The 15112-nt window shown below is 36.3% G+C and overlaps 1 protein-coding gene across 5 annotated transcripts in view; it reads left to right on the forward strand.

The window, feature by feature from the left end:
• The window catches only part of sns (sticks and stones), a 503193-nt gene that overhangs the window by 479589 nt on the left and 8492 nt on the right, over window positions 1–15112 (forward strand). For 3 of the 5 annotated variants that reach the window (XM_069109977.1, XM_069109979.1, XM_069109980.1), the window contains exons 5-17: window positions 4694–4873; window positions 5558–5848; window positions 6867–7166; window positions 7613–7749; window positions 8269–8422; window positions 8894–9196; window positions 10002–10277; window positions 10494–10784; window positions 10867–11045; window positions 11551–11971; window positions 13399–13557; window positions 13852–13979; window positions 14794–14980. In XM_069109977.1, the coding sequence (XP_068966078.1) occupies window positions 4694–4873; window positions 5558–5848; window positions 6867–7166; window positions 7613–7749; window positions 8269–8422; window positions 8894–9196; window positions 10002–10277; window positions 10494–10784; window positions 10867–11045; window positions 11551–11971; window positions 13399–13557; window positions 13852–13979; window positions 14794–14980 (3006 nt within the window). Of the gene's footprint in view, window positions 1–4693; window positions 4874–5557; window positions 5849–6866; window positions 7167–7612; window positions 7750–8268; window positions 8423–8893; window positions 9197–10001; window positions 10278–10493; window positions 10785–10866; window positions 11046–11550; window positions 11972–13191; window positions 13345–13398; window positions 13558–13851; window positions 14028–14793; window positions 14981–15112 lie in introns of those variants that run through there. The other 2 variants (XM_069109978.1, XM_069109981.1) reach the window with 2 other exon arrangements.

Here is a 15112-nt window from a genome sequence, read left to right on the forward strand (position 1 = left end):
CTTCCGTTATATCTTCTGTCTCTTCCACCTGGCCTTGATTGATAATAGGGAAATTGATTACGTTTATGGTCGTGTATTAGCTGGTCGTTCAAAAATTATTAGCTTCTTTCGTTGAAATATTTCTGTAGGTTGAAATGATGTAGTAATAGGAAATGTGTATCTACTTCAGTGTCTTGTAAGATGATACAGAATTAGGATTATTTTCTGGATTCAGAATTATGTAATTTAAAGAAGTATAGAAGAAAAGAAAATATTTCATAGTGTGTATGTGTGTGTCTTGCGAAAGAATCTGAGGAATTACTACAGATGGTGTTAATTGACAGGTGTTAATTGATATTGTTGGGTCGTGGGTAATTCATAGGAAATCAAGTTTCGTTTGATTATTTCATTTTAATTTGTATTTTATGCTTGATACGATAGTAATTATTATTGACTCGCGTTACCTCAAATATAAAATACAAATGAAATTAACGTTAAATAACTCCCTATTTGAGAGTTAATGTTTTATATGATTTAAGGGTTTGATGGCACGAACATACGATATTTATAACAAATATACGAGGCATAGACATTTTCTGATAAAATATTTAAAGGATAGTTGAATCATTAAACAATTTTATCATTTATTAAAACAAGTAGAGAATATCAAGGAAACTGGTATTTTTTGTATGCATTTAATTTACTACGATATATGTATAAAAAATGGATATTGTAACAGCACGTAATAATTTAGAGATTCAACTTAACGATAGCAATTTTTATCAACGTTTCAGCATAAAAGGGTGACTACGTAGAAGATTTATTAAGAATCAGAAATTTTATCAAACGATAAATTTTAAGCAAATCTTTGTTATATTTTACAGCCAAGGGAAATTATTTTGTCCCGTTAGAACGAGAAAAATAATTTTCGTTTAAAAAAGAATTGGCCGATGGCTGAAAATCCTGTCAGGACTGGGAGATTGGAGTTCCTTGAAAAATTAAAAATCAACACGAATAGAAAATGAAAAATCATACGGCACGGTCGTTTCGTGTACCTTTGGTTGATGGAAAAAAAATGTGGAAATTGAATTTATTCTTAGGTTTTCGAAAGAGTTATCAATGTATTTCATTTGAAATTTTCTTCTCTTGGAAAACCCTGTTAAAATACGGCTGAACCTATTTTAGAGTCGTCTCCTTAAATTAAGGTTCATGAATTCTAAAATTAGCAAAGAATTAAAGAAAATCATGAAACCAGTGAAAAATACAATAAAATCCTTTCTGATCAAAAAAAAAATTACAAACGAAAACAAAATCAAATATTTTAAAATCTGTATAATTTTATAAGTTTGAACAACGTAGCTTAATATATTTCTATAATTATATAAAATATAACAAGTTTATATAATATTATAAAAATTCATATTTTTATAAATTTGTCTGAAGAGACATTTTTTTCGTCGCTAAATATTAAAAGGATATCCCATTACTTTGGATAATTTATATATATTTGCATATTTTCTGTACAATTTGATACGTTCAAATTTAAATAATTCACTGGAAACACCTTTTCCATTAGAAAGTATTCCAGTTGCCTATGAAATATATCAAAGTAATTTGTTATAAATATCTTTAACATTTCATCAATTTTAATATTTATCTCTTTCGTTTAAATAATACATATCTTGTAAATTGATTCGTAATCAATGAGTCGTTTCTGTTTCGTCCGGAAATTCGAACACCTTTAGCACCCGGAAAGGAACGACGAGAACTCTTGGGGCAGACTCGTGCATGCTCGTCACCCAGTCGGATTTCACACTTTAGACTAAAATTTCAGTGGTTTACGACTAGTTTACAACTAAGTCCCGTGAGTTACTCTACTTCTAACTGTATCCACGCAAATTCTCGCTGTCGTTCGCACACGTTCCATCGTTCGTCGTGAGTTACGAAACTCATCGTTTTCGAAGTCAATAGACGTCTTTCGTTAATTGCATCCTTGTTGCATCTATTTCCTTTGTTAAATTACTCTACCTCAATTAACTCTATTGGATCTCTATTGTAAAAATTGTAACTAACTATACGAAACTGAAATTACAATTTAGAGAAATAAATTAGAATTATGTATGTTTCGTTAAAATCAATCATTCGTATCGCAGTTCCCTTTTACTATTCAAAATCTATTTAAATATAAAATAAAGTATAAATGTAAAATTTATTTATATATATTTGAAATTAATGTAGAAAAGTAATTCAGTAACAAAGGGAACCTATTTAATATAACGATATATAATAATTGTAATAGAACTCTAATGGACTTCTGATTAATATTTTATAATTATCTAGTTGTCAGCTGTGTTATTTATTTTCTTGATTAATTATTTTCAGGAAAGATATTCCGAGTTCCGAGTACATTCTCGACGAGCAAAATGAATCGCCACAGTGAATTTTGTAAAAGAAATAATTTATGTTGCGAATGATATCCATTAGCCAATGAAACAGTCGTATAATTAACATCAAAAACAGACTCCATGACAATCGTTTAATTAATATCGAAAATAGTCGACAGTAATTTTCATATCTCTGTAGGTACATCACCGACGACAGGTATCAATTAACCAAACAGCGATATCATTAAATTTAATTAATACGGGATAGACGACTTGGGGTGTCAAGTGCTTAGTAAAATAATTAATGTACATTTCGAAGCGAACGTTCCGAGATCCTTAATGCACGGCATATAACATCCTCCGAACATTTTCAGTCTCCCTTATAATCTTCTTACGTACACTTACACTTGCAAACATAGAAACATCAATTTTTTTCATCTATAACCGTTGTTTCTAACAAGCAAAACGCTTCTTCCTTCATCAAATTGCGAGTAACAAACAAGCAGAAATAATTAATACTTAACGAAGTATTATAGAAATTTACATGTAGCCACGTTCAACGTCATGTAATTGAAATTCTCGCTGTGTGTTGATTAAATTTCATATATATACATCGCGTTTCACCAATCGAGTAATTTGTAAACGCGGATCCTCGTCAATATTCGATAAATATCGATCGAATTTATGGAATGAAGAAATTGGAACAAATAAGGTGTATAATTCGTTGGTGATTGAAATATTTGACAGGTTATTAGAGGAGAGACATTAGGGAAAAAATCGCTCATCGTAGACGCATTTTCGCGTGTTGCGCTTAATAGCTACGTTGCGGAAGTTGCGACTTCTGGAAACGAACAGGTGTTGTTGCTTCGGGTAAAAGCCTGTCCGGTCTTATTTCACGATGATTTTAACAGGTGTCTCGAGAACGATCAAGAGCGTAAGCCGAGTAAATATTGTTGAAGCGCAATGTCGCGACTATCGAGTATCTTTAAAAGAGGGTTTTGCTTTTACATCGTTGTAATCCTGTTATTGCGAACTCTGTTAGCCGCTATTCGCTTTTCATTCATTCTTATCGACTTGTGATAACGAAAAATCTTATCGACGAGGAAGTCTAGTTACAGCCGCTGATAGAACATTGTAACGTAACTATATTAAGACGAATAAGAATTTCGTGTAAACAGAATTGCAACTGAAAGCAATCAGTTTGGGAATTAAAGCTATGAGATACACTTTGGGGGTTTTGTAAAATTTCTGTAACAAACTATAATTCTAGAAATATTCCCATATGCTCTTCGAACGTCCTTTTCTTATGAAATATTTCTATATTTTTATTTCTCTCTTGTCTTCCTTATTAATAATATATTTTCATCAAAGGAGAAGACTTTGCTTCGAAGGAAATATTTTTCAACTTCGAGTATTTTCGCATTCTATTGTTATCGATAAAACGTTGTAAAGAGAGGTCGAACGAGACTTCTCTTTTCTCAAGTCGAATAATAATAATTACTAACGATATAATAATTAATATGAAACGTATTATTGAATAAATCTAATTCATAATATCGATCTATTACGTAGAAATAAATTTGCTTTAGAGAAAATAATTTTCACGGCTAAAAACGCAGCAAACTTTATCGTAAAATATGAAGGAACGAGTTTTCTTCTTTTCCTATGCGTTTTACTAAGTAACACCCACGTATTATCGTGAAATTCGTTACGGGGGTGATCCATGTTACAGCCTTAGAAGGAAGAAGACTTTAAAGTGTGTGTCCTATAGAAATAAATTTAATTTAGAGTTTTCTTAATCTATAGTATCTTTAGGGTAAGCTTTAAGAGGATCTACTTAGTTTTATGGAAACGTGTATGTGTGTCCGCGTGTTTGTGAGAGACGGATAAGAGTTCGCATTTGGACATAGTAAAAGGGAAAGCCTGAGAAAATCGAGCCGCGAGACGGTGAAATACGTGAGTTACGAAAAAGGCGAATCGCTTTTTCTCCTTTGTGCTCTATTTATTTTATTCTTGATCTTTCTATCTTCTCTTTTACCTACACATTTTACACGTACGTTTTCTGGATATAGAGACTATCTCATCATTTTATTATCTATCGTAGAACGTTAAATAAAATCTGAAAATATAAATTCTATAATTAATAAATCAAGTTTCTAAGAAATATGAGCATTTTCTATAAATAAAATTCTAAGTATTTACTCGAATTAATCTGAAGAGTAGCTTTAATCAATCTTTCTAGGATGAAACAGACACTACGTGTATATAGTAAAATTTATTATATGTATCTTCAAAATAAATACAAAATTATGGTTTATCTGTTGTTTCAGACAAAGAAGTACAGAAGCCTGGTGAAAACAAGAAGGAATTGCTCAAATACGACACTCATGGTTCCATCGTCATTGTACCAACCGCTGACGACAATGATATGGATTACACATGCGAAGCAAATCATCCTGCCATACCTATCGACATGCCCTTAAGAGAAACCATCAAACTCTCCGTCTTTTGTACGTACAATTTTCTAATATTCCCATGTTACAATTATTACCATTATTATTTTTAAATCTCAACATCAAGTCTTTATAAATTCGTACATATACCACTGTATTTTAACATTTTCAAGCACACAGAGTTTTTCATTGAAACACTCCACTTTATGCGAAATATACATTTTTTTACTTGTATCACGTTTCTCGAGACCCTCGTGTTTCGTCAAATATTTCAATTTTCAAAGACAATTATCGTTTCTAAATCTCGAAGTACGATCACGTAACAAATAATACCGTAACCAAACAACGATAATGCAGGCCAAACCACCTGAACGAGTGCCCCGACGAATTAGTTAATTATCAATCATCTAAATTGCATCGATCACGGGACGTGCGTCACCCGGACGGTTTATCGAGCATTTGCTCGACCATTAATTACTAAAATTACAACGAAATTATACCGGTGATAATTACAATTATATCCGGTATAGGTACCAACGTAACGCGTTACGTCGAACGAATCCATCGAACGACCATCACAGCCGTCATAGCGTGTTAATTTCACGCGTCGCGTGGTTCTACTCACAGCTTCCGGCCAACTTTTATTGAGAAACTTTTTCCATTACTAAAACAACGAAGATCCCTGTTCGTGTTCAATGTCCCTGTCCAAATCGGAAGTTGCATGATCGCATCATTTTACAGATCCACCCGGCGTACCGGTTATCGAAGGATACACCGAGGGAGAGACTGTGAAACGTGGACAACAATTGGAGCTAACCTGTCGTTCTCGAGGCGGAAATCCGCCCGCGCAGATCGTCTGGTACAGAAACAACGAACAGGTTAGGACCGTGTATCGAACCGAGGGTAGCTTTTCTGAAAGCGTGTTGTCGCTCATCGCGAAGGCTCAAGACAATAACGCGAGGTACAGATGCGAGGTGTCCAACATTATGAGCGTGGAGCCTATGAAGGTGCACGCGGATCTCACTGTGCTTTGTAAGTACTCGGAGGATCGTAATTTTCGATTATCAGAATGTTTCTTTTATGTTGAGCGAATAGTTATGTAGTATCTAAATAGTCTATAGTAAGGATAAGAAAGGATGTTCTATTTGAAGTGAAGTTTAGTTTTATTTTAAAAAGCAATACCCAATGCAAAAACTGATTACAATATCTTTGTACGTCTTATTCTAACACTCGACTCACAACTTCTCTTCTCAGGTCAAAAGAATGCTGACCCTCAACCCTCGCATCCTTCTCCCACTTCTTTACTCATTTAACTTTGACGTCACCAAGGTACCCACTCTTACACTCTCTCTCTCTCTCTCTCTCTTTCTCTCTTCCTCAGCACTCTTACCATTCTTAGTTTATACCTTAAATTTACAACTTATACTGTCCCGAGAAAACTCGAACTTAAATATATGATAGACCAAGCGTATACCCCCCATTTTTCTATATTACAGTTATTGCATATGAAGATAACAGAAAAAAGACATGATAGATACCTTTTTACGGATTCTTTGATTTTAATGTCATCTTGTGGATAAAAAGAAATATTTTAATATCAAATAGCTAAAGATGGAAAAGTCCGGTTAGTTGTAGCTAAAAATACAATTATTACGACAAGCGGTATTTTCGTATTTCGATATCTTGGTATTATACGAGCAATATCTTTTTAAATCGTGAAGGATGTGGAGAAATATGTCCTAAAATTCTGATAACGTAGCATTAATTAACAGTACAGTTAATTATTCGTTGCATTAAACAAATAGAATAAAAATTTTCTTCTCGTCTTAGGATGACCAGGGAGAAATATAAAAGTAGTTGAAATAAGATCATCGTGCGAAAGAAAGCCGATACTCAAAGTACCATATACACTTCAACGAACAACAACAAAATCGAAACGCTATAACTTTAACCAGCTTCCACCCTGGTAGCTCGTGATTCGCACTCGTTTCACATCCAGGGAGGGCTTTAAATCACTGACCGCTGAAGCTACAACTGTTTTTTCCCGCAGTCGCGCCATCCGGAGTGACGATCACGGGGCCCACGGAAGCGAAGGCGGACGAACAAGTGGTGATCACCTGCACCACGGAGAACTCGAATCCTCCGGCAGATATCAAATGGACTGTAGATGGTCACAATTTCGAAAGCAACGCCTCTAGAACCGAGCCAGCCCCTCAAGGCGGCTGGATAACTAGCTCGAACGTAACTTTCAACATAAATCGCACGAGCCGCAATATCGTGGTGATATGCGACGCGTCCAATGTCAAGCTGACCGAAAACGTCGTCAGAACGCACACCATAACCGTGATTTGTGAGTAACGCAATTTGATAAAGTAGACGATAGACAATTAGACGAATGACTGCAATGTAAATATAATCCCAGAAACGCAGTCTGGTCTTAGACAGCGAGATTAATATGAAACTAATCTGCAAGCTATCCGAGACTTCGCGTGTCTTGTCAGTTTATCCGGGATCTATGAGCAAGTGGATCGAGAACAGTTACGCTCGGACATGAATCCCAATACCTATCCGTGTAATACGAACTTGCAGACACAATTAATTTCGTCTTAGTTCAAGGGACATCCAGATTCGCGATGGAGTTCCTCTGTTAAATCCCAAGCGTAACAATCTTGTCTCGTGATGCGTTTTGTTGGCCAATTAGAGTGTCTTAGAGCTTCGTGGATAGATGTCACGATATTGTATATTGGCCGATACTAGAATGGAAATACGAGCGTTGGTTTATTTGTTTTGCGACAGATCCACCGTCCAGGCTTGTCATCACGGGTTACGAAGAAGGGACGACGATCGACGCTGGCACAGTGCTCAGATTGATGTGCACCGCTACTTCCGGAAATCCACTCGCCACGTTGAGTTGGTACAAAAATGATAAAAAGGTGAGTGGACTGTTTCGTCGTGAAATTGAGATTTTTTAGTCACCGATGATGAGTGGCTTAATAGCGTTGGAGAAGAACGAGTAAATACGGTCGATCGGAATGAACGGAACTGAAAATTTTAATTAAATTTCTGTCATATTCGTAAGCGAAGTTATCACCTTTTAATCTGATTCGTTATTCGATTTTAATGCACTTTATTCGATCGTTTTATGCTTGCCTCATACGTTAGATTTATTGTACTTTTTAATGGAAATTTTATAGAATAACTTACGAAATTTCATTGGGATGAAATTAAAAACTACTAATATTTCAAATATAAAATATAAACGTCATATTTTACGATTTTGTTTTAAGATAAAAACCAGATCTGACGATAATAGCGGTATTGCCCGATTATCTTGACCAATTTCAAGCAACACGTATGAAAGGGACTATAATTTTGCCTGCAAAGAGACGAGACGAATAAAAGCGTAAGACACAAGCAAGTGTATTTATTTATCCATATACTTTCTGTTTTAGATACAAGGAACCACGAGAACGCGAGATCACGCGGTTTCCAGCGAGCTAACGATACTCGTAAACGCATCCGACAATAACGCGCGCATACGATGCGAAGCAGCGAATTCCGCAACGGAAATTCCTCTCCTCAAAATGCTCGTCCTCAAAGTGAACTGTAAGATATACTACGCTATATATATAACACAATAGCTTACTATATTCTATTTAATAAACAAAAGTTTGTCTCTTAACGCTGGAAGTAAAGAAAAAAAGTCTGATAACTTACAACTTTTGCTAATATTATTATTCGACAAATTATTGCGCAGAGAAGCTCGGAAAATAAATCCTTTACTTTCTACTGTCCCACCCTATACACCCTAGACTCTAAAAAATCTTCCTGTCCCTGAACTCTAAATCCTAAAATCTTCCCTAAAGTTTCAAAGCCCTCGAATCAATCGTATTTCGCAAATCTTGTGTTTGCCAACTCCCCCAAAACCTCGCCATTACTATCTTTAATACCACATAAATTAGCCTACCCTGCTCTTCTCCGTGTCTGATCTTCGAATAAGTTTATTTGGGGCCGACAAGCAGCGTGGCAATTCCTTCCAAGCAATTGACCCGAAATTACCATTGTTTTTTGCTTTAGTTCCGCCTGAGAAAGTGAAGATCAGCCGCGAGCCGCAGAATCTGCACGCGGGCCAAGAGGGCCGTATCATTTGCGAATCGAGCAGCAGTAATCCGGCAGCGGAGATGTCGTGGTGGAAGGGCGGTATCCCCGTGCAGGGTACCAAAAATGGCACTAAGCCCGGCTTACACGGTGGATTTCTGTCGTTCGTTGAGCTCACGTTGGACGTTACGGAAGAAATGAACGGAGAGGTGTACACGTGTCAGGCGAGAAACAATCAAATGGACAGGTCTATTCACGATGCCACCACCCTCGACGTATTGTGTAAGTATTATACAGCGAGCCAAGAGTGCGTCAACGATGAAAATCAGCGGGACATCGACATGATAGCCAGAACGATATCCGAATGAATATTTCATACTTCACGCTATATGGTCGATGTATCGCGGTGTATATAGTTTATGACAGTCGCAAAAAGAAAGTTGAAAATATTTCATAAAGTACTCCTAGGTTCGCTGGTACCGGAATGCTTTGCTCTGGGGAACTTTTGGATGAAAATATCGAAAGATGATTCTAGAGTCGTCCGATGCGTTTGTTGGGTAGACAAGAATATGTGAATATTTTCGTTTTGTCGATGCTTAACGCTGCTGTGATTCTCGAACTTTTATGTTTCGATGTTGCTCTCGTTTGAGCGAAGAGAAAAGATTTTTAATGCTTCGACGAAATATTTGACATGAAATTGAAACGAGAAGTCATGCGTACGAGTAATAATTTGTTCGGGTTTTGCTCACACTTGAAATATTTTTGAACGTTATAAAAGTGCAAGTGGTTCGGAAGAACGGGGCAGAATTAAAAGCTATCATCAAAGGAAATCATATTAATTCTATCATGGCTGAAATTTCACCTGGTGAATTCCTTTTATTTTAGAAACGAATGAAGTGAAATAAATACATTTGTTTCATTATTATTCGATGAATAATAACTCAAAAAATAAGAAAATTATTGTTCCAGGTGAACTTTCACCTATGATAGCCTTTATGAATTAAGGTCGACTATTTTTTTTATGTTTTTGGCTTATCCAAGTTAAATAATTGTAGACGGAGAGTATAGTTTTAACCGTTTGTTATAGACAAGCCGATATTCTCCTCGATCGAACCTTACGAATTGATTGGAATGGAGGCTGAACCTTTCGTGATTTCTGTTTCTGCTATGGGAAATCCTAATGAGATAAGATACACGTGGACTAGGGATGGTTTACCATTGGTCAGCAATAGCAGAAGGATATCTGTTCGCGCTTCTACCTTAAATATCACTAAACTGGATCGTCACGATGCTGGAACTTATATTTGTGAAGCAACTAACGAGGAGGGAACGACGTTTTATCAATTGAACTTAACTGTTCAATGTAAGTTTCATTTCGAATGATCAAACGATGCTAGATATAATATTTGTAGAATTTAAAGTTGGAAGATTTACAAATTTTTGCATTTCAAAATTCTGAAATTTTACAACAATATGATGATCACCGCAGTTACATGTTATTTGTATCTTTAAACGTTTAAACGATCGTATTTCGTCGCCGGAGAAATTAATATTTCCGTGTGCACCGTGCGTTTTCCAGACTCTGCAAAAATTAAACGCACCTCGACGTCAGGAATAGTGTATCCTCCTGGAATCGAAGCGAAATTGTTCTGCGAAGTGGATGGCAGCCCCATAGGAGACGAGTATGTCACATGGCAGAAAGTTGGCTCCAACTCGGAGCTCTCTGGTCGATATTCTACCTCTTTTATCAACAAAACTTCTTATCTCCACATCGAAAACCCTGATCAGGAAGACGTCGGAGAATATCAGTGCAAAGTTAACAATGGAATCGGAAACGTTACCTCCGAACCTATACTTTTCGTTACAAACTGTACGTACAACTTGATCGTCGATAATAACTTTCGATTTGAATATTTGTCTTTCTTTTTCAATAAAATAATATATTGATATAGTTAAACCACAAATGATGAACACACCATTGACGAGAAGAGCAGCAGCAAATAAAGGAATAAACGTGCATTTGTACTGCAAAGCTCGAGGTTCCCCTTTGCCACGATTCTCCTGGACATTTAATGGAAAAACTTTACTACCTAATGTTACAGAGCATAAATATGGCATTACCCACACTGACGTAAGTTTCATCTCAACTGTAGAATTTTAGAAATTAGAAAATTTCCATTCTACTCCCTAGAAACTGCTTTAAAACTAGAAAATGTTCTTTCTACACTGATCTTTCGATTGTACGTGAATTACCATTCGCAAAACATAATTTCATTCTCTTGTTTTCGATCAATTCAATTAATTCGTAAATATTTCTGCAACTTTAAATTTCGCCATTATCTAATTTATCGGTTGTTACGCAAAGAGAGATACGCGCTTTTTTAAATAAAACTAGAATTTACGTAGTGAAAAGTCTCTGTAAATATCCTAACGTACTCGATTTACGAATGGATAATTCCGTAATTTGAAAATTGCTCGAATAAGCCACGTAACCGAGCGTCCTTTTTGTCAATTTCGGAAAGCGTTACCCACCGGAAACCACGAGAAAGCCCGAAACGTTATTTACCCCGGCGAAAATTGATCGTCCCGCCGTGCAATCTCGCCAAACGAACACGCTTGTGTTGCTCTTTTTGCAGCTAAGCGAATTAATTTCCGAGTCGTCGCTGTCCATTTTCCGTGTGACGTCGCACGATTACGGGAAATACGAGTGCCGTGCGATGAACAAAATGGGACAGTCGACGGATATCATACACCTGGACGTGACGTCGCCGCCAGACAAGCCGACCGACCTCGAGGTCTATAACGTCACCCATGACTCCGTCACCCTAATGTGGAAAAGAGGATTCGAAGGCGGTTTGCCAACCTCCTATCAAATACGTTGGCGGCAAGCTCTCGACTATGAGGATCGATATCACTATCTGGATGTATCACCAGGAGAATATAAAACCACGATAACGGCATTGTCCCTCGGGACTTACTACGTGTTCAGCGTAAAAGCCATTAACGAAAAGGGGGACAGTGGCTTTCTACCGGACCTAGTCAAAGTTCAGACGCTACGTAAGTTATCCTCTTTTCTCATGTTTCGTATTTAGAATATCATAATCCTAACACTATATGCCGTAGTAGCTGCTTTATTAGGGCAAAATTGCCATTTTAGATTATGACCATTCTAACCAGGCTAACATAAAGAACCGTTTAAAACTGTTGAGACATTGAAAACGGTTCGACTAACAATTTTTAGATTGATACGACATTTGATATTACATGGTAGTCGTACTTCTTAGAAATATACGTTTTCTTATTAAATACATTAGATTACATATAGATTGTCTTTTAGTAGAATAGAAGTAAAGTAAAGTAACAGTAATTTGAGATATAAATCGTATTTTTGTTTAAAGAATATTTGCTTGGTTCAAGGGAAATAGTAAGAATATTACTGGGACGCATCTAATCCATTTATAATAGTAATAAAGTAGCTCGCTTAAGTAAAAGTATCATCATTTCATTCGTGAGAAAGTGAGAATATTTCCATGAACAGTTCTAATTTAAATGTTTACATGCAATTGTCTTCAAGTTGAGACGAAAGATACAACCGCTTGGTATGGTGGAGGAAATATAATGGATTTTGCTTGCTTTATTAAATAATTGCTTTGCAGAAAATCCAACGAACATTCCTCCGTTCGTATTTCATTATACCAGTTATACTTCCTCTTCCAAATCAAACTTTCGTCCTATTAAAAACGATTGCGCATGTACGTTAAAATTGTCACAAGAAAATAATGAATCGTAGCTTATATAACAAAAGATGTCCGCATTTTGCATTAAATTCATATCATATCTTACTCGTGCTTTAATCATCGCATCTCGATCTCTTTCTGCTAAAAAAGCAAATCGAAAATAAAACGAAATCGGCACGACGTCTAATGAAATGCCTAGCTTAACGACATCGGACGTGAAGCTCTAATTAACAATCAACGACGGTGAAGCAGCATTTGTTAGAGTTCACCTAACGAGAAATATCGATTATCATAATTACCAGTATTTAACTGCTATTACGTAGCGTAAGCTGATTAATAGTCGTAATATCTGTAACGATGAAGTCTCGGACAAAGTATTACCATTGCTGATGGACTTAGGCGCGCTAATTAAACGTCGCGGACGCGACGGCAATCGTTTAATAATCGATCGATCCGAATGCTAAAATTGTAACTAACCATTGTGGACTGTGTCGTTGCATGAATAACAATTCGGTGATGGGGCGTTGGCTTGGCTTACAGGGGAGGCTCCACCTACCGACGTGACATCCAGCGAGATTAATTCTTCCTACATCATCGTCATTATCATCACTGTTTCTGCCTCTGTTTGCCTACTCATTGCTGCGCCCATAGTCTTTGCTACATTAAAATCGAAAAAGAAGGCCCAACGTTCCGGTAAATATAATCACTCAACCCTATATTTGTCTTTTTTCTGCTTTTATCCTGCAGGACCGAATAACGCGGAGAACCTGCCGGACGTTCTCTTGGAAAAAGGGGATTTTACAATGAATTATATCTATACGTTCGCAGCAACCTCCCTCGTCTTTTTAATCATTAATATCTTCATCATCGTGTTGTGGTACATTATGAGAAAGCGAAATAAATCTCGTAAGTTAATTTATGTACAGTGAACATTTTGCTCCAGTCTTCTTCGTCGTCTGAAACATATATACATATATATACACTTTATGAGAAATAAGATTATTTAGATTTAAGTTATTCTATAATGTATATCTAGCACATCGTTGCTGTCAAATTAATGAAAATTTGACGAACCCGTTCGCTTAATTCTAAAGATGTTATAATACTTGTGATAGGCGTGTTAATATTATAATATTATAAAAAGACAAAGGAAACAGCAATCTTGAATATCTTGTAATATGTGTTCCTATCTTTGCGCAGGAATAAACAAATCACAAACAGCGGATATGTACGCACCATCGACCGTGAATGGAGACACCATGACCGGCGAGTTAAGTTCGGTTTCCGATGAGAAGAGCGACGTTAACTTCGACACTAACGATTACGTGGTCAGTGCGATCAGTCAGTATGTTCTTAGTAACAAGTAATGCCGGAGGGTAGGTTTGAGTTCTATTAACACATTTCTGTTCCGTTTTGCTTCCGTTTCGGACCCCCTTCGCTTCTATTATTTTCTTTTTTCGTTCCTTCTCTCCATAGAAATCGCGTTTAGAATCTTCCGATCTCTTTCTTGCACTGGTATTTCATCATGTAGATTGGTAGTATTTCTTCTTTTCTTTTTCTTTCCTTTAATATCATATTTTACTTTGTTTCACAATTAGACAATTTTTTTTTTTTTTTTGAAGCTTCAACACGTAGTTCTACTTTTTTTTTCTTCTTTTAATATTACATCTTAGTTTGTTTCACGATTAGAGAATCTTTCTTTAAAGCTTCACCACGTAGTGCGAATTTGTTTGAATCAGAACTCTACCAATAATACTTCCATTTTTAAGAGAATCTTAACTTCATTTCTTGCAGTACCCTTAAATATAGGCAGGTTACAGGGTGGATGTTTAGAGGTAGTTTCCATGCACGTAAAACATACCGAGAATACTCGTAATGTATCAGAATGATGAAGTTAATGTCGATACAGCAGCGCGAAGTATCGCTTTAATGCATGTGAATCTGGTAAAGTACTTATTTACAATTCATACTGATACGCTACGAACAGTAGGAACACAAAATTCCAGGAAATTGTTCAATTAATGATTCGTTTTGTTGCGTTTATTCGTTAATAATCTCATAGAAAAATTTCAGGTTTTCCTTAACTTTGGATACGTTAATTTAACGAAACGCTTTCTCTCTTCTCTTTCATCGACGTAACAGGACGAGGGACGAAAAACCGCAGCTAGCACGTATTTGATAGATCAAACTATACAAGATTTTGGGAAAGGGAACATGGAGATGCAGGTACATCATCAAGGAACTCTTGGTCGCCGTAGCAACCACATTCAACCACCGATGAGTATGGATTCACCGCCGCAGAGAACAACGGCCAGTGGTACACTTTCTGGTAAATTTCTTAAAGTTCCCATTCAGAAATTTTAGAAGATCTTATCTTTCGAGCGTAGAATTCCTTCAGCAGTCTTATCAGAAGTTCTTCTCAGAACTCAAAGCTGTAACAGGGTTTATCAGAAAATTAACA

The sequence above is a fragment of the Bombus flavifrons genome, chromosome 3 (assembly GCF_040668555.2).
Source record: "Bombus flavifrons isolate JBK064 chromosome 3, iyBomFlav1_principal, whole genome shotgun sequence".
NCBI lineage: Eukaryota > Metazoa > Arthropoda > Insecta > Hymenoptera > Apidae > Bombus > Bombus flavifrons.